Source organism: Stegodyphus dumicola, chromosome 3 (genome assembly GCF_044657685.1).
Source record: "Stegodyphus dumicola isolate Sdum_Otavi_A_Nest chromosome 3, ASM4465768v1".
NCBI lineage: Eukaryota > Metazoa > Arthropoda > Arachnida > Araneae > Eresidae > Stegodyphus > Stegodyphus dumicola.
The window spans coordinates 37,335,247-37,363,234 of NC_140770.1; the positions used below are offsets into that span (position 1 = coordinate 37,335,247).

A 27,988-nucleotide genomic window follows, 5' to 3' on the forward strand; every position below is an offset into this window, starting at 1 on the left:
AGTTAGCAAGGCTCGATGATTTCTAATATGACTAGCTAAATTCATAGGTATTTGGGGAAATTGGTTAGCCATGCTAACTGTCGAACCGAAGCGCCCGGCTCGAATATCGGAGAAGACATGGATAGTTACAAGCCTATAGTGTCTGTGCGGCAAGGAAGCGCGCAAAACACACGGCGAGGCGAAATCCTCTCTAGTGTTTGGTGGTAGGAGAATTGTGATGGAAACCCTCAGACCGATCTCCGGAATTTTCTCTCTCGGAATTCACCATTGGAGCGAAAGCTTAACAGTTAGCTAGATAAAGCAATACTTCAATCACCCATGGTACTATAGAAGGGTTACAGCCGAAAACATCGCGGACGAAAACGTCGCGGAGAAAACAACGCAAGGCGAAAACGTCGTGCTACAAAACATCGTGGGAGAAAACATCGCAAAGAGAAAACATCGCAGTTCTAAAACATCGTGGTACAAAACATCGTCGTCGAAAATAAAGCGGTTCAAAAACTTCGCAGTTTAAAAACATCGCCGTCGAAAATATCGTGGTAAAAAATAAAGTATCTACAAATCATCGCATGACGATAACATCGCAGACATGCTTTAATAACTGTAAATGGATATTTCCATAATGATTTGTGAGCGCAAGTGATGTAAGGAAGGATAATTTTAATTTTCAATAAATTTTTGCTGAAAAAATAAGAAGGAAACTCGAGCATGGAAAATTAAATGCAACTTAATAGATTATACTTTTTATGAAAAATTACCTGTAAAATCTTTATAAAAATGATTTATTAATGGTCTTTGTTAGTTAACTATGTCGATTTAAAATTCTATTAAGTGCTATAAGTTGCGTTAATTTTCTATGCTTAAGTTTTCTTATTTTCTCAGCAAAAATTTAATATTTAAAAAAAAAATCTGAAATGTTTCAGATTTTAAATTACGTCCAAAGGGGCGTTTTTTAACATTTTGTGTGTTACCTTTCTTTATTAAATATCATGTTCCTCGCACTTAAACCATAAGATCCAGTGCAACAGCAATATCGCAAAATAGTTTTAAAACGAGCATATCTTTAGAATTTCCGATACAGAGACTCACGCGCTGGAGATAAAAATGTTTTTTCTGCACAACGTTGCCATTGCTCGCTTTGAAATCCTTGAGTTTGTTAATCAAAAATTCGTCAAAGTTTTAAAAAATAGGAAATCGATCATAAAACAAATTTCAAATTTCAAATTGGGTCTTCCACATGCTCATATTCGTTGGAGGATTACGTTATTCAAAATTCGATGACTCTATGTACCGTTGTTTTATCACAATACGAGAAATATACATACATTTATGCAGATTTTTCATTATTTAATTTCTTCAAATATAATGCAGGACTCTAACATTTTGTGGCAACAGTTTGAAAAGTGAACCGACATTTATGAGTCCGACGCAAAATGCCAAAACGAAACTAATAGTCCTTCGGGATTCAAATCCTTTTGGACTAATAAAAAATATGAAAGTAAAAATTATTCTTCTTTACATCTTGCGCTCACAAATCATTATGGGAATATCCATTTACAGTTATTAAAGCCTGAAAAAAGCATGTCTGCGATGTTATCGTCATGCGATGATTTGTAGATACTTTATTTTTTACCACGATATTTTCGACGACGATATTTTTAAACTGCGAAGTTTTTGGACCGCTTTATTTTCGACGACGATGTTTTGTACCACGATGTTTTAGAACTGCGATGTTTTCTCTTTGCGATGTTTTCTCCCACGATGTTTTGTAGCACGACGTTTTCGCCTTGCGTTGTTTTCTCCGCGACGTTTTCGTCCGCGATGTTTTTGCCGCGATGTTATCGGCGGACGCTCTATAGAAGTGCTGGCTTAGCTTCTACCTGTCCTTTTTGTTACACTGTCAGTCTCCCTAATCGGTATACTGGTTAGCGATGCTAACTGTCGTATCGTTAGGCTTGAGTTCGAATCCCGAAGAAGGTCTGATGATTGTTCAGTGCATAGTGTATGTGCAGCAACGAAAGCAGTTAATATACTGGCAAACCGAAAGTCCTCTCGAGAGGTTTGTGGTAGAAAATGTGTGGGTGAACTCATCCGTACCCTTGGGTGTTCATGAAAATTGCGCACGGAAATTAGAGTAAATATGCTGGGACTACACCAGTTAAGTTCTGGTGTCCCGCCCATTTCTTTCTGTCCTGTTATTGCACTGACAATACGTAAGCATGTCTCAATGCAAAGTGAGATACATTATGAACAACTGTACAAACTTAAAGGGTAAAGAATGGTACGGCCAACTCACTGTGGTTAATCGTACCACAAAATTGCAGTGCATATTGGTACTCTGATAGGGCAGTAATTTCTACAACATTAATACAGCAATGGACAATGGTGGACAGAGACATACCTAGCGTTGTCTGTTAGCATTATCCATCGACGACTACTGTCCAAGCGACATGTAGCTTGGCGTTCATTTTTCGATTGCAGCTGCCCTCGCACAATGGACAAGATACTATAAAGGTATACCAAACAAAGGCAGTTAGGCTGTGAGTGGGATTATATCATCTTCTTTGGCGATCTAAGTGTAGTCTGTGGATCCATGACAACTGAACCTTTGATTGCTAATATTGTTGCGTGCGTATGGATTTGTAATAGGTTGAATCAGATCCGATAATAGGTTGATAAAATTTATTTTACCAAAAATAGAACCTTACAGTTCTGGAACTTTCCACAAAAATAGTTGTACAACTCTTCACAGTAGCACAGAGTACAATCGGTAGTTACACTTCAAACTACCAGAACGTTAAACACAACGCAGTGCAAAGTGTATCTAATCCAGAAGTATATCAGTACTCCGAACTCTCGTTGAACTAACAACTGAGAGCACATGCTCTCTCCGGTCTTATAAAGTTTTCACCCGGCCGCCGAGAGATTTGTAGTACTTTCTGCTTCTCGAAATTGCCGTTAGGCATATGAAGGCCGAATACGGTTACAGTTACATAAAGCATCAATTACAGTTATTCAGCTACAATATCCATTACAGTTATACAGGGATCAGATCAAAATGTTTCCAAATGGTCGCCAAATTTGACGACCAAGTTTTGGCAATAAAAATGACTCGCCAAAATCGTTGCCAGCTTGGCGATATCTCGCTAAATCAGTGCGATTGTCATTCACTCACTGTTAAAGACTTACCCCTGTATTCTTACTTTTCCGGCACAACATCTTCCTTCTAGATTTTCATATTACATTATACAGAAAAATACGACGATTTCACATATAATTGCACTAAAATCATCTATTTATGTACAAAATCTGTAACAATATCATGCGGAGCACTCTTTCGAAAGCAGTATTGAAGAATATCTTAGTTGCTCTTCCGTCAGCGCCATTGGTGTGTGGTACCACACATTCCCGATGTCGCTTTCTACCAGTCTTAGACACTACGAACAGTCATCGCTACGTTCGTGATACGTTGGAACTAAAAGTTTCAACATTGCTGCAGAATCATTCTAAACACAGATTCTAAAGGAGAAATGTTATTAGTCATGTTGCATATATTAACTTTCTTTGTGTGCTATTATTAAATTTCACCTCTTCTGTGGCCTGCGGGGCTTAAAAACGTACGGGATGTGATTGCTAGATGGTTGGCTCTCATATCAACATGCGCATTTACAGTTGACGAATTGTGGATGCTATTCAGGCAGCCTGGAATGATTTTCCACAGACAGCCATTCAAACTCTGTATCCGTAATTAATAATACCGTGTGAGATCAGTTGGAGGGGATTTACAGTTATTGAGCTTTTAATCATTCATGCTTGTCATATTACATCGTACATATTCTCTACAGTAAAAATCTTTGTTGGAACGCAAGCCTTTCTTGGTGCTTTAGTTTTATGCACAGCAATATGTAACATGATATCGATATTTCGGATGTTTTAAAAAATCAAAAGGAATTTGTATTAGCCAATCTCGTAATCTCGTGAAACATTTTAATTTCTCATTCCATCTCTACAATTTTCATATTGAGTTTTTTGGCCGATATAATTAATTGTAAATTTGTAAGGATCCTAACCGATTATCCTTTACTAACGTTTATTTTATTATTAACGTTAAAACTGTACTATCACTTCTTATTTTCTATTTCCGGCCAGAATTAAATGCTTTAACTTGTTTATGCAAATTGTCTCGCTAACGCCCAAGTATTTAAGTTGTGGCGTTTTGCCAAGAGTTAAAGAGAGAAGGAGATTTAGGAAGCGAGCCGCTTGCCACTGCAGTCTTACGAGTTTTCACTCGGTTGCTGTTTGCCTTTAAGGCCAAGAGGTTTAGTCTTCTTGATATCTGAAAACGTATTGTAGTTTCAGCAGCTCGGCGTACTACATACGTAGTCTTTTAAATAAAGGAGAGAGAGTCTTAGTGCCAGGCATTTGTATACTAATTCAAAGTTAGAGTTTTAGTTAGTAGTTTTATATTTTTACGTTCAGACCACAAGTGGTTGGTCTCGTACCTGTAAAGTAATAGAGAATAAAGGGTTTAGTATACTCTTCCTGCTTGTGTTGTCTATTCCACACAATCTGGAACAGAACTTTAGTAAATTCCCTGTTCTTATTCAGGATACAGTATGTTCCCGAAGCAAGTGAAGAAACATACATCTCCTGACAAATTATACTATAAAATGCATTGTTGTGCAACCTGTATTACAGTAATATTGTAATATTGACTCAAATGAGTTAAAATAAATAAACATTGCAATGTATCTCTTAGCTGCTAATTTTTCTTCCATAAATTTCATAAAAATTAAAATTATCAACAAAAATATAAATAAATTAGATCAAAGTTAAATACGTAATTATTACTATCGCAATGACAGACACGAAACTGAAAGTCTGAAATAAATAAACAAATTAAAAAAAAGCTCAGTTTTTAAGAATAAAAAGTGTTTAATTTTTATCTTAAACAATGATAAAGTGCATAAAATCATATATCACTTAACAGACTTTTAAAGTTTAAATAAAACAAAGGTAAAAAGGGAACTAAACAAGGCAGATAAAGGAAAACGTTTTATATTTCTTACCCATATGGCTATGTTATAATGACCCCAGCTTTTTAGAATGAATGCTGCTCCAATTGTCTGCCAAAAAAAAAAAAAAAAAAAAAAAAAAAGCACAGTAAATATTATTAGAATACATGGAATAATTCCTACAAATATATATTTGTAACGAAATTAAGAAGTTTTAACTGTATTCATAATTCGCATTCATTTTAAAATTAATAGGCTTTCGCTTGTTGACAAAATATTAAGCAATAATAAAATAATTCGCAATATGGCATTCATCTTAATAAGTACAATAGACAAATTAATAAATAAATATCTCTTTTAGAACTTTAAACTACTCGAACAAACATAAGATACTATCCCTATGTTCCTGAAATTTATTTATTTATCTATTTTAAAGTACTAATTAAATCTTACAGTTTCCTCTTCATAAATTTCAAAGCTCTTTCCCTCAATAAAACACATGAAACACAGACTCCAGTTTTCTTGCCGCTAAAATGAACTCCATGCAGACGTCATTTTTCTAACAGAATAAATATCCTTCAAGTCTTCGAAGTTACATGGTAGACAAATTGCTGCTCGTAACTCTTTCCTCGACTCAGAACAGAAACGATGGACCAGATTCTTGTTTTGTGGATTTACGGATTATAGCAATAAAAGGATTCCTATGCCATATTTCGGAAATCATTCCTGAAAAGATTTCGCGATGCAAAGCGAGGTATTATTACATTAAAACATGCTCTCCGGCAAGGGGTGTAGTCAGGATAAAAGTCAATTATATGGCCAGTCGTAATGTTTAGAGATACGAGTCAGCTATCAGAAAACATCAAGCCTCCCTACCAGTCTTTCCAGTCATCGAAATTCGAATATCGACAATAAGTACTAATTGCAAGGGTGTTCAAGATAGTAAACATCTGTGAGTATAGGCACATAAATGGATTTTTGACAGTGAAGATTTACACACGATATCATGCGATCAATTGTGTGTTCATACACATTAGACCTATAATTACGATTAAATCATGGGTATCATCAGCCAGAGTATCCCTTTCTAAAGATACGGATGAGAAAAGATTCTCAACCTAGGCTGATCCCTGGCTTCAATGAAGCAAGGTTAGTCCTTGTCTGGCTAAAAGCTCAAAATGTTACATTTTTCAGACTATTTATAATACAGAAAGAACTTGCAAGTGTCTCTGTTTCGGACCATCTTTGAGAAGCTGCGGAGCGTACGCTTATCAGCGTCACTGCTTTGGAGATTCCTTACTTAGGCTTATTGTCATAATGATTAGGCTAATGCCACATGCTTTGCTTTAACTATACAGAATAGAAACTAAATACGGTCTGTCAAAGCTCCAATGCTGTGTACGTATCGTCTTTTGATTGTATGCCGACAAATTTGTATATGTATGAGGATTTTAATGTGCTGGCTGATAGATATAACAACTGAATAAATTTTTAATAACATGTAAATAGATATTTTTTTTAAAAATATGTATCCCAAAAAGATCGTTAAAATATTTATTACATAATTTAATTTAATTCCAAATTAAATTATAATGATATTAAGTTTTACGCATTTTATAAATAGTTTTAATTTGTGAGCAATAAATATGCCTTTATGAAGAATTTAGAATAGAGAATTTTCCACGTTACAATTTATTATATGTTTTCTTACTAATAAGTTGTCGATGCACAAAACCAAGCATGAGCTTCATGCGTCTTTCTCTTCTAAAAACAGAAGTGCATCTGAGCAGATTGAAAGGGGGAGAACGTTTGTACATTAAAGTGGCAAAATCAGCTGTTTCAGATTGCCTAATATTCATTGGCGAAAAACGAAAACAGAACAATAGACAAAGAGGTATTTCTATATTCAAATAGTATATTTTTATGGTATGTCAATAGAACAGCAAAATGCGTGATGAAAACTTTAATAAAGATCTTAAGCAAATTTTCGAGTCAAGAAGTAATACAGAATTTAGACCATTTACAGTAACCATAACCCACAGCCCCTTCATTTACAGTTCTTGCAAACAAAGATTCAGGTTCGGCTGCGATATATTAACATTTCTAATTTCTCAAACGTAAAATCGTAAACTGATTCGGGCAAATGAAGCGAAAGTACAAACTAGTATATACTTCGATAGGCGAAAGAAAGCATAGCTACGCAGAATTAGAGATCTAAGTAGAACAGACCGAACCGCTTTTTTCCAAGATCACAAGTGAGATTAATAGCATTTCTGTTGCCGCTCTCAGGGCTAGCAGCAATGGTTATAATCAGCAGACTCGTTGGGGAAATGAATGTAGTAAACTGTTTAGACACAAAATGTCAAATCTGGAAACTGATAGCTTAACATGTCTGATGAAGAAATGGAGATCGTCAAATTTCATCACGAGTGTGACAGCACAGAAAAGATTACCAGGTTTCCGGCCAGATACCAATCATGACTAGTAGTCAACTATAATACTAGTTCCCCTTGATCTGTGTACATATTTATCCCCTTGGAATTGTCGCCAGAGCGGACCACACACTACGGCCTATGAGGAACATTACTGAACAGCCATAATACTAGTTCCAGTGATAAAGTGGAGAACACTACAAAAACACTTTCAGTAAGTCAGCATTACTGCCTTTCTGTCATGAAGCAGACCCACTATAGTGGCCGACAGGTTAAAGACTACATTCGAACTAGGCGAACGGCTGGCTGCATAGTTGGTTTTCCCCGTGTGTAAAGCGAATACGAGCCAGTTTTGCCTAAAAATGTCATCCAGGATGGCATTCCTTTCGTTAAACAGATTGTCTTTTTGTGCTTTGCCATATTTAAACAGAACTCCTGCTTGAAGTAAGAAATGCTTTATTTCAGCTGGAGGATGTTTTCTGCAACATATCGGTCGTGTATCTGCAGACCATTCGTCAGTCGTCTTGGCCTGTACATTTACGAGATTTCAAGTCAATTCAGCATATAACAGCTGGCTGGAAATGATATTTTTTAACCGTATCCTCCAATAAAAACTGTAAATGATTTGCGACTAGTAAATTAGACAGCATGGAGTAATATTCTGAAAGACAATATTCCATATTTCTACGGATATATGCTAATGAAAGTTATAAGATATCTCTCCCGCCTTCTTAGCGTGCCTTCGTGGTGTAGTCGGCTGCACGTTAGGCGCATATTCCACAGGTACGTGGTTCGATTCCCGGTGAAGGCGTTGCTCATTTTTCATCTTTCCTGCTTCGAAATAACCTAATGTCTCTACATAGTTATCGGTTGTGTTTTAAGCACGATTTATTATTCTATAGCTATTACATAACTGCTCTAATGTAACGTTTTTAAATGACCACATTTCCTTTAATTTGGAGTGATTTTCTTTCTTTAACAAAAATAATTCTCAAGTATTAATTTCAAAATCGTAACCGTAAGCATTCAGAGTGTTCTTTATTCAATTTCTGCCACTGCCCCTTAATATATATTGTTAAAATTAGGAAGCGTTATCTTCGAAGAAGGAGAATCACAATAAGTACACAATGAAAAACTGTAAATTTTTATAAAACGTTCGTAAACGCAACAAATCGAATTTAGAAATTTGATTTATTATGTTTACTTCATCTTTTACTCCTTTATAAATTAATTGAATTTAAAATTAAATATATAATACACATATATTACAAAACAGATGTATATATATGATAGAAATATGTATTACATTTTTCAGGCTAATTTCCGTACTCTAAGGTCCTTTGAACAAAACATTAACTGTCAGTGTATGAAATTTTTAGTTCACACCAATGTTTCTGAAGTTTTGTTCTACGTTGTTTTATTAAATGCTGTCGCATTTTATTTAATGCTGTTCTTTGCAATCCACCCTGTCAAAATGAATAGACATTTAACTTGTATTTAAGAATGCAAGAACGTAATATCAAGATAACTTAACGAATAGCTAGCTTATTACTTCCAGTATCAATCTGGACAAGTTTAATTAGACATCCTTTTAAAAAATGATGAATACACTGAAATAATTCACATTAATTACCGAATATTACTGAAATCGTAAATAGTGTTCCAGTTTAAAGAAAGTTTAAAATGTTGATTAATTTTGTACTCCTCTCATAAGTTGTAAACTATAATAAATATTTTAATTTTCTTTTACTTCTTTATGTATTATTTCTTGTTAATTTCTGTCAGTAATAAATTTCCAACAATGGTATAGTCCTGCTCTTACTCAGTAACTTAGAGAACTAAATAAATTAATACAAAACAATATACAATGTATGCAATAATTAACGTTAAAATTCAGTAACTAAACATCTGATTAATTCTTAACCAATGTTTATTTATCCAGTCACTGTATAAAAAGTCAGAAATACGAAAAATCCAACTGTAACCTCGATGATCCGAGGCACACACCTTCCAGTGTCACGAGAGCATGCACCGGGAAATGCTATAACTTAATACATTATCCAACACTTAAAAGGCGATTGGAAAGAAGCATAAGACCCAGTCGATCAAACCCAGGTAGTGAAGCACTATCGACCACTAGATTTTAATTCAGAAGCTGCTGAAGAGATCTTAACGTTTTTCGAAGCAAGAAATATGGACAGTCAACCGTGCACTTGCCGGGATTCGAGCCACAAAGCTTTCAGCATCTATTTGGACAAGCTATCACAATAACACCGCGAGAACATGCTCTAGTAGATGCAAAACTTCCACACTAGAAAATATATTACAGTTAATGAAGTGAGACTGCATCAAATAAAATGCTCAATAAAAAAGGCCCTTTGAAATATTTTGGTAATTGCAAAACATTTCTCTTCCTTTTTTCTGTACCTCAAACAGCTTTTTTTCATGACTAAAATAGATGCAATATCGATGGTTAAATATTATAGCAAAAGCGGAATTGCATTACCTTGACTCACCACACGTAATAAATTAAACAGAAGTTATTGCAAAACTCATATAGCTTTTGTGCGGTTGTCATTCGTGAGTAACTGAAATAAATTTCAGGAAGAACATCTGTCACAAAAAGAATAGCTAAAGAGTTGAAACAATACAGCCAAATGTCTCTACAACATTTGGATTTAAAAATCCACATCTTTTATAAATGTTGCCTCAACCCAGATCAAAATTTAATGTAGGGATCATCCGCAAACGTCCTTTTAAGTATTTAAGATCCTTGACAGAAACATATATAGCTTGAAGAACTACGACAAAGAATATCAATCTGCAATTTTCTAATTAATACTTTGTAATATTGGGCCCCCTATTTTTTGCTTTAATATATTTTAAGTATTTTTCATAGAATTAGAATTAAACAAAATCGAAAAAGATGTACAACAGTAATGTCAAAGAAATTTTATTTTCGCTTTTAGAAAAGCATGTTTATTTGCAATCTTTATTCTCAAACTTCACTGTATTTCTCGACAAACATTAAAGTGCAAAACACTTAAATCGTAATTATTTTAGACATAGTTAGAACCGTTTCAGAGAAATGGTTTTTTTAAAAAAAAAGAGCAGTGTAGAATTTTCCTTACAAAAATATTTAAAATTCCTGAAAATTCAATAATAAATTATGATATATGGATGCTTTAGTCTTTAATTCTTTATTTAAATAATCTTTCTGATACAAAACAAAGCTTTACTGTTTGAAAACTGTGATTATCTGTCCTAATTAATAAATTATTCTTTAAATTTTTCTTTATTTCTCTTGCGTAATAAATAATAAAATATAACAAAAAGTTATTCTCTTCGTTAAAATAACTTTTCGATAGCCTACAGTTTTCATCTCAAACTAATCATTTATGTTTCGGTATCCGTTTCAAGTTTTTTCTTCCTTTTCATCTACATTTTGTTACATATGCTTTAGGTATTAAAAAGGTGATTTGCCCCACATATTTTCACAATGAAAACGAAAATTCAAAATTAAAACTGAAAGCGGTAGTTTAAGGCGACTCCAATCCCAAATAATACAGTAAACATGCTTTCACTTTCTATGAATACTTTCTTTGATGTGCTTCATACGCAGCGTTTGGCAGAATATATCGTTTATTTCTGCTACCCTTCACGCTAAGTTGCTCATCAAACTATAAGTTTTTAAGTTACACTGATTGCTGTTTTAAGTACAATGAAAGTTTAAGATTACACTGAAGTTGGAATAAGCACAAAAGTATTGAGATATGGAAGAAGAAGATGTTTCTAAGATAAATCTAGAGGCTTATTGCTTTAAAAGTCCATTATCCGAATACAGATACAATGATCTGAGATGATCTCTAATGTCGTACGGAATTTTCAGCAGGAAGATAAGACACTAATTTTTGTATGTTGTAAGGATATTAGGATTTTTGTGGAAGCAGGAGATGTGAAAAATGAGCAACGCCTTCGCCGGAACTCGAACCACGGACCTTTCGAATACACGTCGAGCGTGCTGACCACGAAGGCACGTTAAGAAGTGTGGGAGAAATACCTTATAATGTAAAGCCTAAATTGTAGCGTACACGAAAGAAGATATAAACACTTTTCGAACTGAATTGACCTTAATGCACAAAATACCTACGAAACTAATTTTTTTTTTTTTTCTTCTTACCCCTCAAACTGTCCAAATTACGCATTCGTCACGAATGGCCAAACTCTTTTGTTAGTTATTTAGCCGTTTCATTAAGGAGAACGTTGCGCAAGCAGCACAGGGGTAACCAAGATTGAACCGGAAAGAAAAGGAAATAGACAGTCACCAGCCTGCATGTCTTCTGCGGATTCGAACTCCAGCCAAGCGATCTGACAGTAAATTTTCCGTTTTATGCCAAATATTGACTACAGAATGTCTGTAAGACAATGAATAATTAGATGCCTCGAGTGGAAATGCTAGGCAAAAGCACACTATGGAGGCGTAGGGAACAATACCACATTTCAACAGAATAGTTGAGGCGGCGCCTATTGGAGCTCTTCTCAGTTTTTGAGATAAATCTTAATTCTAGCCGGCACATATTTAACGTAACTGAAGCACAATTTCAACAGAAAATTATTTAGATCTTGAAAATTTTACTTCAGTAATAAGCTTGCCTTAAAAACCGATTTTAACTTCTGGATGTATGCCAGTCTTCTGGATGTATGCTTCTGTCTAGGAAATAACTCTTTTATGATCAAGTTGAGGTAAAAGAAAAGGCCCCAGCCATACGCCAAAGGCTGCCGGTAAATTTTTCGTTCTCGAAAATACTAGAAGTGGAACTTTTCGGAAGGATGATAACTAAATACGGAGAACGAAAATTCTCACTTTTATAAAACCTTATTTTTGTTCTCAATGTACAACCCGGACTTCGAAGAACATTATTTATCCTGTCTAGTGACTCTTGAAAACTATCCTGTTCAGAAAACGTTGCACTCTTCTTTCTCTGTTTTCACACCTACATTTGTTTGTATCAAAATTTCTTGTGACATCAGCAACCTCCTTGAGATCTCTCCCTCCGATACCGCTTCGCATAAATGATTTCTAACTCTTCCTCCCCCCCAATCCCTCTGATAGTATCTGCTTCCTCCCTAGTTCTTGAATTCAAACGTTTTCTGCGTGAAGCTTTCTTACAGCTTCTTTGCATAAAATATTCTGCGTAATAATACAGCGTAAATAACAGTATTCTATATCGTATTATAATGATTATGATATGATTATTACTGAACTATATAAACATGGCGAAATATTCTAAAATTTTAAGTTATTAGGTAACTTTTTACCGACATAAAGCATTTTTACGATTAATAAATTAAGATTATATGGTATTTGTTTAACTTTAATAGCCATTTATTAAATAACTTTAATAGCATTATATTGTTAAGAATTTTGTATATATATAAATAATTTTAGTGAAATTATATGTGAAATTGTGATATTTTTTGCATAATGTAACGTGAAAATCTGAAGAGGCAAAACTCTGCCGAAAATCAGTCAATCATATCAATGTACAGTTTTCTAAAGTGGCTTTAGGAACTACGACTAAGATGGCTTTAGAATTTTTTTTTTTTTTTTTGTCTTTTTATTAGTAGTATTTTGTATGTTTACTTTATTTACTAAATATGACGTTCTTGGCGCTTACGTCACATAAAATTCGATTCAACAGCCAAATCACAAAATATTTCAAAACAATCTTTAGAACTTCCGATAGACAATCTCGCGCGCTGGAGATAAAATTGTTTTTATCCGTACAGTGTTGATACTGCTCGCTTTGAAATCGTTTAGTTACTCAAAAATTCGTTAAAATGTTACAGAATATGAAATAGATAATCAAAGAAATTCGAAATTCAAAATTCGGGCTTCCGGGTGCCCATGTTTGGGTGGAGGACTACTTTATTTAAAATTTGGTAGCTTTAAGTATAGTTGTTTCTTAACAATGCGAGAAACATGCATACATTCATGCAGATCCTTCATTATTTAATTTCTTTCAATATAATACAAAACGATAATAGTTGGGGGCAACAATTTGAAAAGCGATACGCCTTTTATAGTGATTCAACGAAAATTCCCGTTTCGAGACTGATAGCCCATTTGGGGTAACGTCCCTTTTGGGCTATAAAAATAAGCATTGTTTTGTGTATGTATAAGTTGAACTTATGAAATTGATGATGACAGTCTGCATGGGTATTTTCGGGGTTTCGTTTATATGTAGCGCGGTTACGAGCCCGTATCCCTGAGAAGAGTTTCCACAAAAGTATCCCTCCTTCTAGACAGATAGCCCTAGCGTACTTTCCATAATCAAATAAACTAAACCCATCTCGTTTACCACGTCTGATGCGCGATGCTGAGATTAACAGGACAGTGGAGAAAATGGTGAAAAATCACTCCTCCGTAAATGACAAGGGGGAAGGAAGATTAGACGAAACGTTATTTTGGATGAAAGGACGAAGCAATCGTATTTTTTTTGCATACTCTGCTACTGTTTCTAGCCTAATTAAACCATAAGGTCACTTGTGGTCAGGTAGGAGGGCTGCCCCACAAACAAAGTGTTTCTGGTATTCTTTCTAATCTTACAGTGTTAACCGTTTTACCTCTTTTCGTTGGTGTGTTGGAAAAATAAATGCTACTCTGGCCAGGTAGTCATAGACTTTACCAATGCTACTGCCACACATGCATGCGCAAAAGCCATTTTTCGACTATTAAATAACATTATGAGCACGGAAACCTGTTGCATGCATTCTGCTACGAGAACATCAACGTCGGGAAAGATTACGTTGGTGTGAGGAGCATATTCGTTGGGATCAGCAACAGTAATCTACAGTCAATTTTTCTGACAAATCCAATCTCATCATCGGCAATGCTTATAGACAGTAGCTAGTATGGACAGAGGAAGAAATTTGTTATTATCACCAGAATGTCCAGAAAATTGATTGCGATAGCTGAGGGGTAATTGTATAGGAGGGTATCACACGCAATGGCAGAACTCCTCTTTACATCTTTTAACGGAGATACATTAACATAATAGCAATGCAATAGTAAATTCTTCTGTGTCACGTTTGTCTTTTCCGAGGCGCAGCTGGTCTAGACTTTCTGTTTATGGGTGGCAATGCCCACTCGCATAGGACAGCTGAAATGTTCAACAGGTTAACAGAAAAAGATATTGAGCGCATGACATGGCCCCATATTCTCCAGACCTAAATCATGTATATCACGCCCAGAATGCAATTGGCAGGGGATAGAAAATTCCTCAAACAGTACCAGAGCTCAAAATATTTCTAGTAGACGAATGAGACCGAATCTCTCAACTGTCTTGAACAGTTTAGTGAAGAGCATGCGTAACAGATGCCAAATATATATTAGTGTCCGAGAAGGTCACACTCTGTATTGACAGACTCATATTTTGCATGTATCAGTGCAACGGGCGTATTTTCGAACACCTCTTGTGATAATTAGACATAATTTCATATTCTTTGGCTGTGTAATACAATTTTTTAGACCACCTTCTGCTATTGTTCTTCTTCTGTCTTTATTTCTATTTATCACGTAACGGGGGGGGGTATTTCGCTTATGCTTTCCTGGTGATTATGATTCCTTACGATATTCTCTGCCTCCCCTCCAAGTTTGTACGTGAAGTTTTGGGACACTTGTATATGCCTATTAAATACTATCTCGTATGATTATGTTCCTTAATAGCTGACAAGCAATGCAGGTTGAGTACAGCAGATAAAAACGTTTATTTTAATTTTAGATTCAATGTTCTTCAATCTCGATTGCTGCTCTTACGACAACAAATACAAATTAAATTATACAAAGAAAATATTTTTCATGCACTTTACTTTAAAAGTACTTTAAGAAACTAGACAACTGATAAGAAAACATGATTTTTAAGTTTATACTATTAATACATTTGATAAAATTCTTACGCTGATGGTGTCTTGGAATTGCCGGTCTATATACCTAAGCACCAATGAAGTTTTCCCGATTGAAGCATCACCAATCATCACGACTTTTAAGTCACTGGAAAGAAACGTTTGTAAAAAAATTGATAAATAATTATTTCAGATTATTAAACAGTAATAATACAACTTTTTAGCACATAATGCACATTACTTGAAAAAAATTATTTTGCTTTCAAAGAATTACCTGAGGAATATATTTATTGTTTAAATGTCTTGTAGGGTTTATATTTATTTTAACTAACATTTATTTTAAGTTTAAACTATCTTTCCTGTCAAGCCTTACTTTCCCCTGGAACTGCCAATGCCAGAATATGTAAATTTGCGTAGAACGCGCAAGGATTCAAATTATCAGCGGAAGTATTCTGATTTAAAATAGAAGGAAACAAGTTCGGTATGTGATATTCTTACTTAGCGAGCGCGGAGGTAGTTAGCGAGAATTGAAGAACCCCGCGTTGCGGCCTATGTGCTTGGCGGGAAGTAGTGGTAATCGTTGCAGTGAGCTTCAAGTCTGCTGAATTAGCAGCGGTATTGTAAAACGCGGTGAGTTAGTTATTTTAGAGAGCCTCGTAGTTAGAATCTTGTCTTTACTTTCTTTTCAGGTTATTATTTTTATTTGACTGCCAAGTTGGCACCGTCTGTAAGCGTCAAGAGGACGCAATTGTAATTTATTACGTTGAATAAAAAGGGACTTAAACCCTTCACACGGCTCTATCTTTTATACAAGCTTTCACAGTCACCTCTTGGTTGCGTGCAAGTTGGAGGCGCGCAACGTTATATTGGCGCCCGAACACTTATCGAACTGAAATGGCCGAAAACTGGATGGAAGCCGCTGGACAACACCAAGAAATGACAACTCAGTTAGAAGGATTTGGATACCTGGTCCAGACTTTGAGAGCATCAATCAAGCCAAACGTCTATTTCGACGGAAAAAATTCGGTGGCGGTATTTCTCGAAGGTCTAGAAAACCACTTTCAGCTCTACCCTGTGCCTGAAAGACAAAAAGTTGCCATCGCCACATTAGCACTAAGAGGACAGGCCGCGCTATGGTGGAAAAACATAGGAAAATTTCTTCTAGGTGAATTTGGAAGCCCGACGTATACATTTGAAAATTTCAAAAAATCGTTAGTAAAGGCCTTCCCCATAGTGAAAGATCGCGCACGGCTGGAAGCCGAACTATATAGTTTCTACCAACGGGATACAGCAGAATTGACGGACTTTATTTTACGAAAAATCAAGCTAACGGATATGCTGTATGGAAAAAAACCCGATGCGGAGATAATTGAAATAATATTACCAAGATTGTTACCCGCTGTCCAAGACTACTTTGAAATTAGAAACCCAAGCACATTGCAGGAACTTTTCGAATTGGCGGTGAAGTTTCAAAATCGCAGAATCGCGGAAAAAGCGAGAGGGGAAACATATTCTCAAAGTACCCGAAGGAAGGAGGAAACCAGAAATGGAAATCGCTCGTATGGGGGAAAGAACTATCAAGCTAACGCATCGAAACTCGAAGGTCAAGGCCCAAAAAGAAAATTTGAAAATAAGCATCCGCGTACCCAGAAGACACAGATTGAAAGGAAAGCTTTAAACGACTAGAGGGGCCTGTGAAAGGGAGGGTCCAGACCCCGGAAGTTTTAAAAAAACCCTCAAATAGACATTTAAACACGGTCATCGTAAAAAACTCACAGCTACCAATTATACAAGTCCTGGTTGGCAATGTACCAGTAGAAGCCCTCATCGATACAGGAGCAGAAGGAAATTTTATGAGTGAAAAGTTCTTCAAAAAGAATTTTTATAGGATACGACTATTTAAAACCAGAAATACGGAAATTATAGCAGCGCAAGGAAGAACATGTCACTGCATCGGGAAATTATCATTAAACTTACAGGTAAAAGAGGAAAATCTCAAAGTATTAATTTTTGTGGTGAAAGACCTACAACACTCTCTTATTTTAGGTATGGACTTTTTAAGGGCCGCGAGGGCCAAATTAAATTTTCAAGATAGTTCCGTGGTGTTGGAGATGGACCAGAGGGTGGTGGAACCTGTGGAGACACCTGAAGTGGACCTTAGCCATCGGAATGACCAGGAAAGTAAAGCAATACAGCAAGTGGTGAGTAATTTTTCTCATTTGTTTTCAGAAAAACCAGGAAACTGCCAAATCGTGACTCATAAGATTCAATTAAATGCCGAAAAACCTTGTAGGACTAAACCGTATCGTTATGATAAACAAAAAGACCTAATCATCGAAGAACATATTCAGGAGATGTTAAAGAATAAAATAATAACGCCCATAAATAGTGAGTACGCGAGTCCAGTCGTACTATGTAGGAAAAAGAACGAGTTTCCTCCTTCAGATAAAAGGGCTTGGAGGTTTGCTATTGATTACAGAAAACTAAATAGCATTACTAAATTTCCAGTTTACCCTTTGCCGGTTATAGACGAGATCATTAGACAGATCAAATCGACAAGATATATGTCTACTTTGGACTTAACGTCTGGCTACTATCAAATAGCTATGATACCCGAAGATATACACAAAACCGCGTTTATAACAAAATCGGGCACTTATGCATTTTTACGCATGCCCTTTGGGTTGTGTGGGGCCCCATCAACATTCCAGAGAGCTATGGACATTGTTCTAAAGCCTGTCCTAGGAAAATCAACTTTAATTTATCTAGATGATATAATTATAACGAGTAGTACGTTGGAACAACACATTAATGACCTCGAACAAGTTTTTAAATTATTAAAAGAGGCCGGTCTTACAATTAACGCCTCAAAATGCAAGTTCGCAACTAAAGAACTTAAATATCTCGGTTATAAAATTTCGCAAAAGGGTATAGAAACGCAAGATTCAAAAATAAAAGCTATTAAGAATTTCCCACCGCCCAACACCGCCAAGAAACTTTCGTCTTTCCTTGGATTATGTTCTTACTATCGATCTTTCATAAAAGATTTCGCTAATATTGTTGAACCACTCTTAGTAATCAAAAGAAAAAAGAGTAAATTTACGTGGACAGCGGAAGCTAACACAGCTTTTGAAAGATTAAAAGAAGCGCTTATTAATGCCCCTGTTTTAAAATTCCCTGAGGGGGACGAAAACCTGGAAATTGCGGCAGATGCATCAGACTATGCGGTGGGTGCGGTTCTTATGCAAAATAACCATCCGCTGGCATTTTTTAGTAAAACATTGAATCAAACACAAAGGAATTATACAGCTACAGAAAGAGAAACATTAGCCGTATTAATGGCTGTACACAAATTTCGAGTTTATTTCGGGAAATCGCCAGTAACAGTCTTTTCGGATCATGCGGCTGTTGGTAGACTTTACTCGGAAAAAACCTAACGCCCAGGTTAATAAGATGGGCTTTAAAACTCCAAGAATATAATATCACAATAAAATATAAACCGGGTAAGGAAAACAATGTAGCTGACGCACTTTCTCGTATAAAACTGGACGACGAAGGAAATGAACTTAAATGTGCTGTGTTGACTTCAAAAATTTTAGATTCTAGAGATACGGTTATTACTGAACTGAAAGCTGATCCTGAATTTGGAAATATCTATGCTTATTTGAAAGACCCCGAAAGCTTTGAGCATACAGATATCGATGCGATAAGAAATAGAGCAAAAAACTATGAAATAATAGATAATTTATTATTCTATACGAAAACAACAAACGAAAATCTTGAGTATAAGCCAGTCATCCCAGCCTCGCTTCGATTAAGCATTTTGAAGGAGTTGCACGAAGAAAAAACAGCGGGCCACCTCGGGGTCAGAAAGACTATAAAAAGGGTACGCGAGGCGGTATATTTCCCGCAATTATACAAAATAGTAACGGCGTATGTCAGGTCCTGCAATCAATGTCAGTTAATAAATGATATTAATTACAGCCCGGCCGGGTACTTAAATAGCATTCGCGCTACATTTCCGAATGAAAGTTTAGGCATAGATCTTCTTGGTCCCTTCCCCCAGAGCGAGTTAAATAAAAATCGTTTTCTTTTAGTAATAGTAGATCATTTTTCAAAATGGATAGAAATTGTTTCTCTTAAACGCGCCTCAGCCAAAACAGTCGCAGATGCATTCTTACACAGATACATTTTAAAATACGGTGCACCGATAAAAGTTATTAGCGATAACGGAAAACAATTCATTAGTCAAATATTTGAAAACATATGCAATGGACTTGGCATACGCCATATCAAAATGGTTCCGTATAGACCACAGGCTAACATAGCAGAAAGAGTTAATAAAAACATAGTAAAAATAATTCGCAGTTACGTGAGCACACATCACAAGCGCTGGGATGGCTACATAAATGAATTAGCTTATGCTTTAAGAACGGCACATCATGATACTACGGGAAAAACTCCAGCAGAATTATTTTTAGGCAGAAAGTTAATTACGCCTTTAGCTAAATTATTCTTTGTGCAACAAAGAGAGCAGGAGTTTAAACAACAAGATGTGCAAAAGTTGATTGATCAGGCGCTTAAAACCTCGGATACGGCAAGAAATAGGCAGAAACTTTATTATGATAGAAAACGCCGCGAAGCAGATTTTAAAGTTGGGGATAAAGTATTGAAGCGGAAATTTTCTTTATCAAGTGCCCCAGACAATTTTATGGCAAAGCTAGCTCCAAAGTTTGAAGGCCCCTATGTAATTCAGGAAATCAAAGGAGTAGTCTTATATCTTAAGAACGACAGAGGGGAAATCTGTAAAGCAAGTCCCGACCAGGTGAAAAAATATTATAATCCAAATGATTTTGAAATCCTTAAAAGTTTCTTGCAGGACTCAAGTCTAAACGAAGTAGAAGAATCAGAGACTACAACAACTATTCCACCACCCAAGAAACAGAGAACTGAAGAGAGACCTAGCACTTCTACAACCCGGACGTCGGTATCAAAAAAGAAAAAATGATTTTCAAACTCCGGCGTTTAAGAAAAACAAAAATACAGATGAACCGGGTAAAGAAAAAAACACCACCTACAAAGGATAGCAGGAGAAATTACACATCAAGGAGAACGCGCACACGGCCACAGAGTCAGGTGCCAGCAAGGCCGCCGTTCCGGAAACTGAAACGCCAACAGGAGGCACAAAAATACGAGGAACAGAAGAAATTTAAGAAGGACTCGAGACCGGAGGACGTCAAGACCAGCCGTCCCAGGGAGAAACGGAAAGGACAACAACCAGACGATTACTCCGCCAAGAGGCCAGCATGTAGAGGACGCAAAAGAAAAAGCAACGTGGACGACACTCGGAGATCAATAAGGAGAAGATTGACATCCATGAAACCTCTAACTTGGGATCAATTTTGCCAAAAACGGATGACGGAGTTTCAAGCATCGAAAACTCAAAGATAAGTTAAAACCTTCTATAATTTTTTTTCTCTTTTGTTCCGAAATGTTATGCATAAGTACGAAGTTCTATGTTTTGACGAACGTCAATATGTCTCGGTTGAAACTTAGTTTTGTTTTACTTTATTTAGCTAAGGCAAAAGTATTATTTTCTTTAAGTGTAAAAGCTAAAATCAAGCATTTTCTGTTGGTCGAAAGACTAATTCTGTTATGTTAAAGCCAAAATTTGGCCGAAGATAAAAATAACTTCGTATTCTTGTATTAATAAGAATTTTACTTTCAGTGCCGCCAGCTTGGCGAAGAATGAGTAAAGTAAAAATTTATTTTCTCTTATTCATTTTATGGTAAATTGTAAAAAGCATATGTATTAAACTTTTGTAAATGTATGTAAATACTTGAATGGTATGTAAAAGTAGAATTTAGTCTAGAAGCATAAAATTGTAGATGCTAAAAGTGAATGCTTAAAAGCAATGAAGTCAAAATTTAAGTAGTAAATTCTAGATAAAGTCATGCTTTAGAGCGAAAGCCTGCATGTTTAAAGATGAATGAGGGGGAAGTTAGAATGAATGTGTTTTGTAGGGTTCTCCACCTACATTTGAATTTTTAAGACTATTAAAGTAGCTCATTGAGTTGTAGAATGTCGAGTAAGGTGTGTCTATTTGGTCGTTGAATTCTAACAAATCATGGTGGTTAGGGGAAGTGCTGTAAGACTAAAACACGAATATTCCCGTTTGACACCACACACGGTGGAGAGCCAGGGTAAAGTTAAATTAATGCTTGAAAAATTGAATGAATGTGAAGTAAGCAATAACTAAGAAAAACGAATCGTTTAAAAACAAAAATTTATTGCGTCAAGAAAGTGTAAATTATAATGTATGTAGAAAGATACTGATACTTATTCCTTCCAGATGCTGGAAGGAAAGACCAAGATTGATTGATGAATTTCAGGAAAAGTTGCTGTAAGAAGACAGCTTTGTAACGATCAATAGAATTTTAGGATACAAATGGTTACATAAGATTTTTTTTTTTTTTTTTTTTTTTTTTTTTTTGTGTAAACAAGGTTCTCGCCAATTAGTTCAGAATTAGATAAACTTACAACAGGTCGTTTGTAGGACCTGCTTCCAAGTTTTCCAAATTCTGGCAGCGGCAAATGTAGGGTTTATATTTATTTTAACTAACATTTATTTTAAGTTTAAACTATCTTTCCTGTCAAGCCTTACTTTCCCCTGGAACTGCCAATGCCAGAATATGTAAATTTGAGTAGAACGCGAAAGGATTCAAATTATCAGCGGAAGTATTCTGATTTAAAATAGAAGGAAACAAGTTCGGTATGTGATATTCTTACTTAGCGAGCGCGGAGGTAGTTAGCGAGAATTGAAGAACCCCGCGTTGCGGCCTATGTGCTTGGCGGGAAGTAGTGGTAATCGTTGCAGTGAGCTTCAAAGTCTGCTGAATTAGCAGCGGTATTGTAAAACGCGGTGAGTTAGTTATTTTAGAGAGCCTCGTAGTTAGAATCTTGTCTTTACTTTCTTTTCAGGTTATTATTTTTATTTGACTGCCAAGTTGGCACCGTCTGTAAGCGTCAAGAGGACGCAATTGTAATTTATTACGTTGAATAAAAAGGGACTTAAACCCTTCACACGGCTCTATCTTTTATACAAGCTTTCACAGTCACCTCTTGGTTGCGTGCAAGTTGGAGGCGCGCAACGTTATAGTCTAAAAAATTAAAGTGTAACTTGTAGTCATTAGAAGCTATCGTTTGCTTAAATTTGAAAATAGCAGGAAGAATATTAAACTTCGTGATGTATTCTGTCAATTCAAATCAGTTCTTTTAACAATTAAAGTAAAAATGGTACTTAAACCTAATAAGTACTTTTTAAGTAGTGTGTGAGTACCATTTTTTTTTCTTTTATAACTAAAACAGCTGATTTGGGATAATATCTAAAAATACAGTTCTGTTACCTAGATAGTATTGATGTCGATAGAAATGCTGAACGAGTTTAAGATTGTACAAAATTTGTCATCAAAATTTCTTTTACTATTTATTATCAGTCAAACTAGCATATTACGTGAATATCAAATAAATAAGCCAAATCATGAAAAGGAAGCTAGCCATATTTGCAGACAAGATAGTTTACTATTACTATTATGTTGACTTACCATTAATTACTTAAATATTGCGGTATCACAAGTATTCTAAACATGAGAACAAAATATAATCATTCAGCTTATAAAAAATTTTCAAAAGTCCCATTGCATATTCTCTCGACGTAACTGGTAGCGTGCTCGGCTAGCCAGTCGGAAGATCCGAGGCTCGAATATCTGTATCAAACGAGGATATTGCTAATGTTTTGTGTTTTTTGCTTCAAAATGTCGAACAAACTCAAGAAGCTTAAAACGATAGATTAGGAGGAAAATGCCACTGTACAACACAGAAAATGTTCGATTTGTTTTTTGCTCCAAACCGATTTATTTATACAGAATTCTACGAAAAATGTTTCATAATTAAAGAGCACAGTATTAATATTTAAGGATCTATTACGTAACTCATCTAAAAGTCCTTATTTCTTTTATTTTAAAACACTTAATTGCACAGTGCATCCATAAAGTATTCAAACATTATTTTTATGTTTTGCGAGCTAAGGGTTCATTGACATTTCTTTAAATAACGAGTTCAAATCCGCAGGAAGAATAAGGTTTCATTTGCTTGAGAGGTGGTTTGATCCCAGGATTGTGAGTGCGGAAGGACAGAAAAAATGGAACCTTAGTTGCCAGCATACATTATGAAGTTCCAGTGTATTCCCATTTTAAACAATATTTCATTAGTAGTGTTCTTAAATTCTTTTATTTTAGAAATATATAAATTTTGTACGTAATAATGCAATGTAAGAAAGTAAAACGCAAGAAAACACATTAAAAAAATGAAAAACGAACGTAAAACTAGAACGGAAATCTAAAAAGATGTTGAATATTTTTGAATGAAGTGGTTTAAAAGTTACATTAAGCAATTTTCTGCCAAATATTACAACAATTGCATCAGTACATCATGCGCAGCTATCGCATTAATTAAAATTTGAACTTTTGTGCAACTAAAATCTGTGATTTTGTTTCTGAAAACTTGTTTAGATTTGTAACCATTTTTTCAAAACTTTTGTTCACTTTCTTAATTTAACTGTTATTTTTAATTACTTATCTACAATTATTTGCATTACGATTATATTGTATAATTTATATTATAGAAAAAAATGCAAGGGGACAATGAAAAAAAAAATCATTCCAAGAGAAAGGTTGGAAATCTCTGTGTTATACGAATAACATTTTAAATAAATTAACAAAATTTCACATTTCTAAGTAACTGGTGAAACTTTTTGAAAAACAACTGAGACTACTTGTCTAGAAATGATTTTAAATTGCAAAACAACCATTTTCAATTGCTTGTAATTTAAAATTTCCTCCAGTTTTTCAGTAAATTGATTAATACCATTAAGAGCAGTAAGATGATTCTGAAAAACTGCTTAGCCGAGAAGTTAAAACAGCCAAATGCTAGCAATTTGCTATGAGCCGGATTATGGAAATTTTCCGTAGCGGATGTCGCATATAACGTAAGTACAAGTCAGTTTCCCTTAAAAAGTTATTCACAAAGGCATCCCATCTTCCAGGCAGATGGCTCTAAAAGTCACTTCATTATAGTCAAATATCTTATCTAAATAGTTGATACTTTAAAAAAAAATTTCCGAGCAATTCAATGGAAATCATAACTCGTTAACTGAAAATTAGAAGCGAAAATAGAGAATAAAATTATACTTACAAAACGCCAAAATAGAGAAGTAATGGTGGTGCCATTTAACAGGCATTCCAACATCCACCGTTTACAGACTGAAGTAATTATAATTCAGTGTCAAGGTAACATGAAAACTAATCATGCACTGAACATCGGATAGCAAGAGAAATATTTAACGGTATTTTTTATTTTCTTTTTTAAATTGTCTAGGAAGGCAGAATTTACGTGAGCGAGAACATAATTATATGAGTAGATATGGGAAGGGAAACTTCAAATTCTGCTAGTAATTTCTAAGCCTCTAGTAGCGATATATATATATATATATATATATATTCTAGAGAAAGCGAAAATAATATCTAATCATTTAGATTTTACGAACAAAAATTTCAAAAAAATAAGTAAAATAAGGGGTTGAGATATCTACTGAAACACCATTCAGATTGGCATCTAGTTCAACGAAGTGCAGTTTCACATTATTTTGCTAAAAAGAATTTTTTTTAAACGAAATTTTTCCCTTTCCGCACCACTTTCAGTTTTCACTACTGACTGATCTTGAGACGGATCTAACATGAGACTAATTCCTGGAACATACTTCAGTCATATTTACTGTACACACAATCCTAACTGAAATACTATAATCACTTCATTATGTTAAAATAAGGAAAAATGAACAAATTATTGATCCAGCTGAGGCCTGTCATTGATCTTCACTCGTGATAACATTTTATCTCCTGCAATGGCCAGATTTTTGAGCAAAAGAGAAATATGAGCTCTCATCTATAAATCTCATGTACTGAAGAAAATAACGCTACGTCTATGTTACTTTATTAATATGTGCATTCAAACGAAAATTATACCAAAGAACAGAGTATACTACCAGAGCAAGCAACAGGACTGAATATTAGGTATTGCTACAGGCCTATCATGTACCGTAAAATACTACTGAAAAGGCTCTCACATAAATCTCATGTAAAAGAAATGAGACACGGTACTCTGCTCTTATATTCTCATACACATGTTCATGAATTGCATATTATTACAAGAGAGAAGACATTTGTAGTTCGGCTTTAAGTTCCTTTTTATTCTCAGATATTATTCATTATACAGGGTTGTTACAATTAAAGTTTCACTTTGAAATGCCCATAAAAGAACAACTACTGGATCAAATGTTATCAAACTTGGTAATTGTGTAAAGGAGGTTCATGGGAATTTATTCTCCACGAAAAAAAGTTCCGAAACTCGCTGCATGGAAATGGCGCTGTATGCAATATTATTAAACGAAATAAGGGTCGTAATCTAACTTAACCCTTTGTTACACGGGTTTAACATGTTATATACACTTAAGAAACATTGACCTAAACAAAATTACCATTTAAAGGCGATAAAAGTCTTCACCATCCATGTAACAGAGAAATCTGTCCCTGAAAACCACAAATTAGCGATTAGAAAAGGTGAGATCGCAAATTATTCGCAAAAGAGTGCGCATTCCGGAAATCGTTTTCTTTCAGATAGCTAATTTGTTATGTTTGAAGCCTGAATTCGGCCCTAACGACATGAAGATATGGGTTTAAAACGTCTTTAATCGTTCCTAAAACGAAACTGTTTGTGGGGTTAAGCAAAATTGCATTGGCTTGTAATTGACTTACGGCAGCACTGATTATGGTGATGACCTAAACAATTTGGTGGAATTGAAAGATGTGATACACCGACATGTCCGTAACATTCCTCCTGATATGCTAAGAACTACAGTTGAAAATGCAGTAATAAGATTTAACTTGCTTTCGGAAAATGGTGGACGTCACATTGAACATGCTTTTAACACGTTTCAGAAACGATTAAACACATTTTAAACAGATATCTTCATGTTTTATTTCGTTTAACAATAGCCCACCAGCGGCCGAGCGGTAAAGTCGCTGAACACTGGTAGTTCGGTCCGAGGTTCAAATCCCGCGAACGGGCTGGCTGCATGGGCGTTTTCGTGGTTTTCCCCATGTGTAACGTGTATACGAGCCAGTTTCCCTTAGAAAGTCCTCCACGAAGGCATCCCTCCCCTTAGGCAGATAGCCCTAGTGTGCTTTGCCATAATTAAATACACACACACATACACACGTTTAACAATACTGCATACAGCGCCATTTCCTCCCTGATGGTGAGTTTTTGAACTTTTTTTGGTCGCGGAAAATAAATTCCCATGACCTCCTTTATACGATTACCAAGTTTGCTGATGAAAATATAGGTTTTAAAATTTTGAATTTAAACGTTAGTTTTTCGTAAAAATTTGTGGTTTCAATTACTTTTTATTAAGAACAAAATTATCATTTCAAATTCTAAAAAACAGTTTCATTTAATTATAGCAAAAATTTCATGTTTATAAATGTTCAACTTTCTATGAAACATTTATATACATGTCACAAAATTAAACCTTTTCAAGTCTCCTTAAGAATTGAAAAAAATGAGATTTCTTACAATTTTAAACTCTTATTTAAAATTTAATTTTAAAGACACTTCAATATAAAAAATGCATTTATCATTTAAGAGATACAGTGGTGGATTGATGAAATGTAGGGCCGATCTTATGTGGTCCCCTTGTCTTAAGATACACGGTATTTTTTCTGTTTTTTAAAATTTAATAAGTGATTTGGAGGGGCCCCTTGAAACGCAGGGTTCTCTAAAACGCAGGGTACCTTGAAACGCAAGGTACGATATGCGTGATCCTATAGATCTTTTCGGCGAAAACATAAAAATTGACTGTTAAAATCCTATATACAGTAAGACCCCGCTTACGTTCCATCAAAGTAGAGCGTAATGCGAAACAGCGCTAAACGAGGCTATCTTTACATGTAAATATTGGGGTTAGGGGAAGATGGCTAGGAAATTGGTTAGGTATTAAATTTAAAAAGTATGTTTTTTTAATAAAAATAAAACCAAACATTTATTTCTTAAAGCCCAAATTAATACTACATTATTATTTCTTGCAAAAATAAAAACAAAATATAAATAACAAAACGAATATTCTTAAAAAAAAAACAAATAAAATTCTAAGTCAGTCATATTTAGTTAGCCTTCCGCGTTTTCAGTGTTCTGCCTTTTTGTGACAAAAGCATCTAATGTTGTTTGCCTTTTTCTTTTGAGTTGTTCTCTTAAAAGTTCTTCATAAACGGATAGAGCATCTCTAACACCACGCCTTACTTTTGAGCTCCTGTCAAAATGCGGATCATTTTCAATGAATTGATCCATTATTTCAGTTATGGTAGACAAACTCCTTTTTACAAACGCCATCGAAAGTTCTTTTTGCTCTTCTTCTGAATCACTGCTGTCAACATTTTTGTTTTCTTCTTGTTCAGTTAATTCCTTGAGCTCATCATTAGAAAGACTAGCCGCTGCTTCTTGAATTATTTCTTCGACATCTT

The 27,988-nt window shown here is 35.1% G+C and overlaps 1 protein-coding gene across 1 annotated transcript in view; it reads right to left on the reverse strand.

The window, feature by feature from the left end:
* Positions 1-27,988, reverse strand: part of LOC118190890 (ras-related protein Rab-20-like) — a 121,397-nt gene that overhangs the window by 33,944 nt on the left and 59,465 nt on the right. The window contains exons 2-3 of the mRNA XM_085812768.1: positions 15,407-15,500; positions 5,070-5,126 (exon numbers count right to left, since the gene is read on the reverse strand). Coding sequence (XP_085668894.1) covers positions 5,070-5,126; positions 15,407-15,500 — 151 coding nt within the window. The remainder of the gene's footprint in view (positions 1-5,069; positions 5,127-15,406; positions 15,501-27,988) is intronic.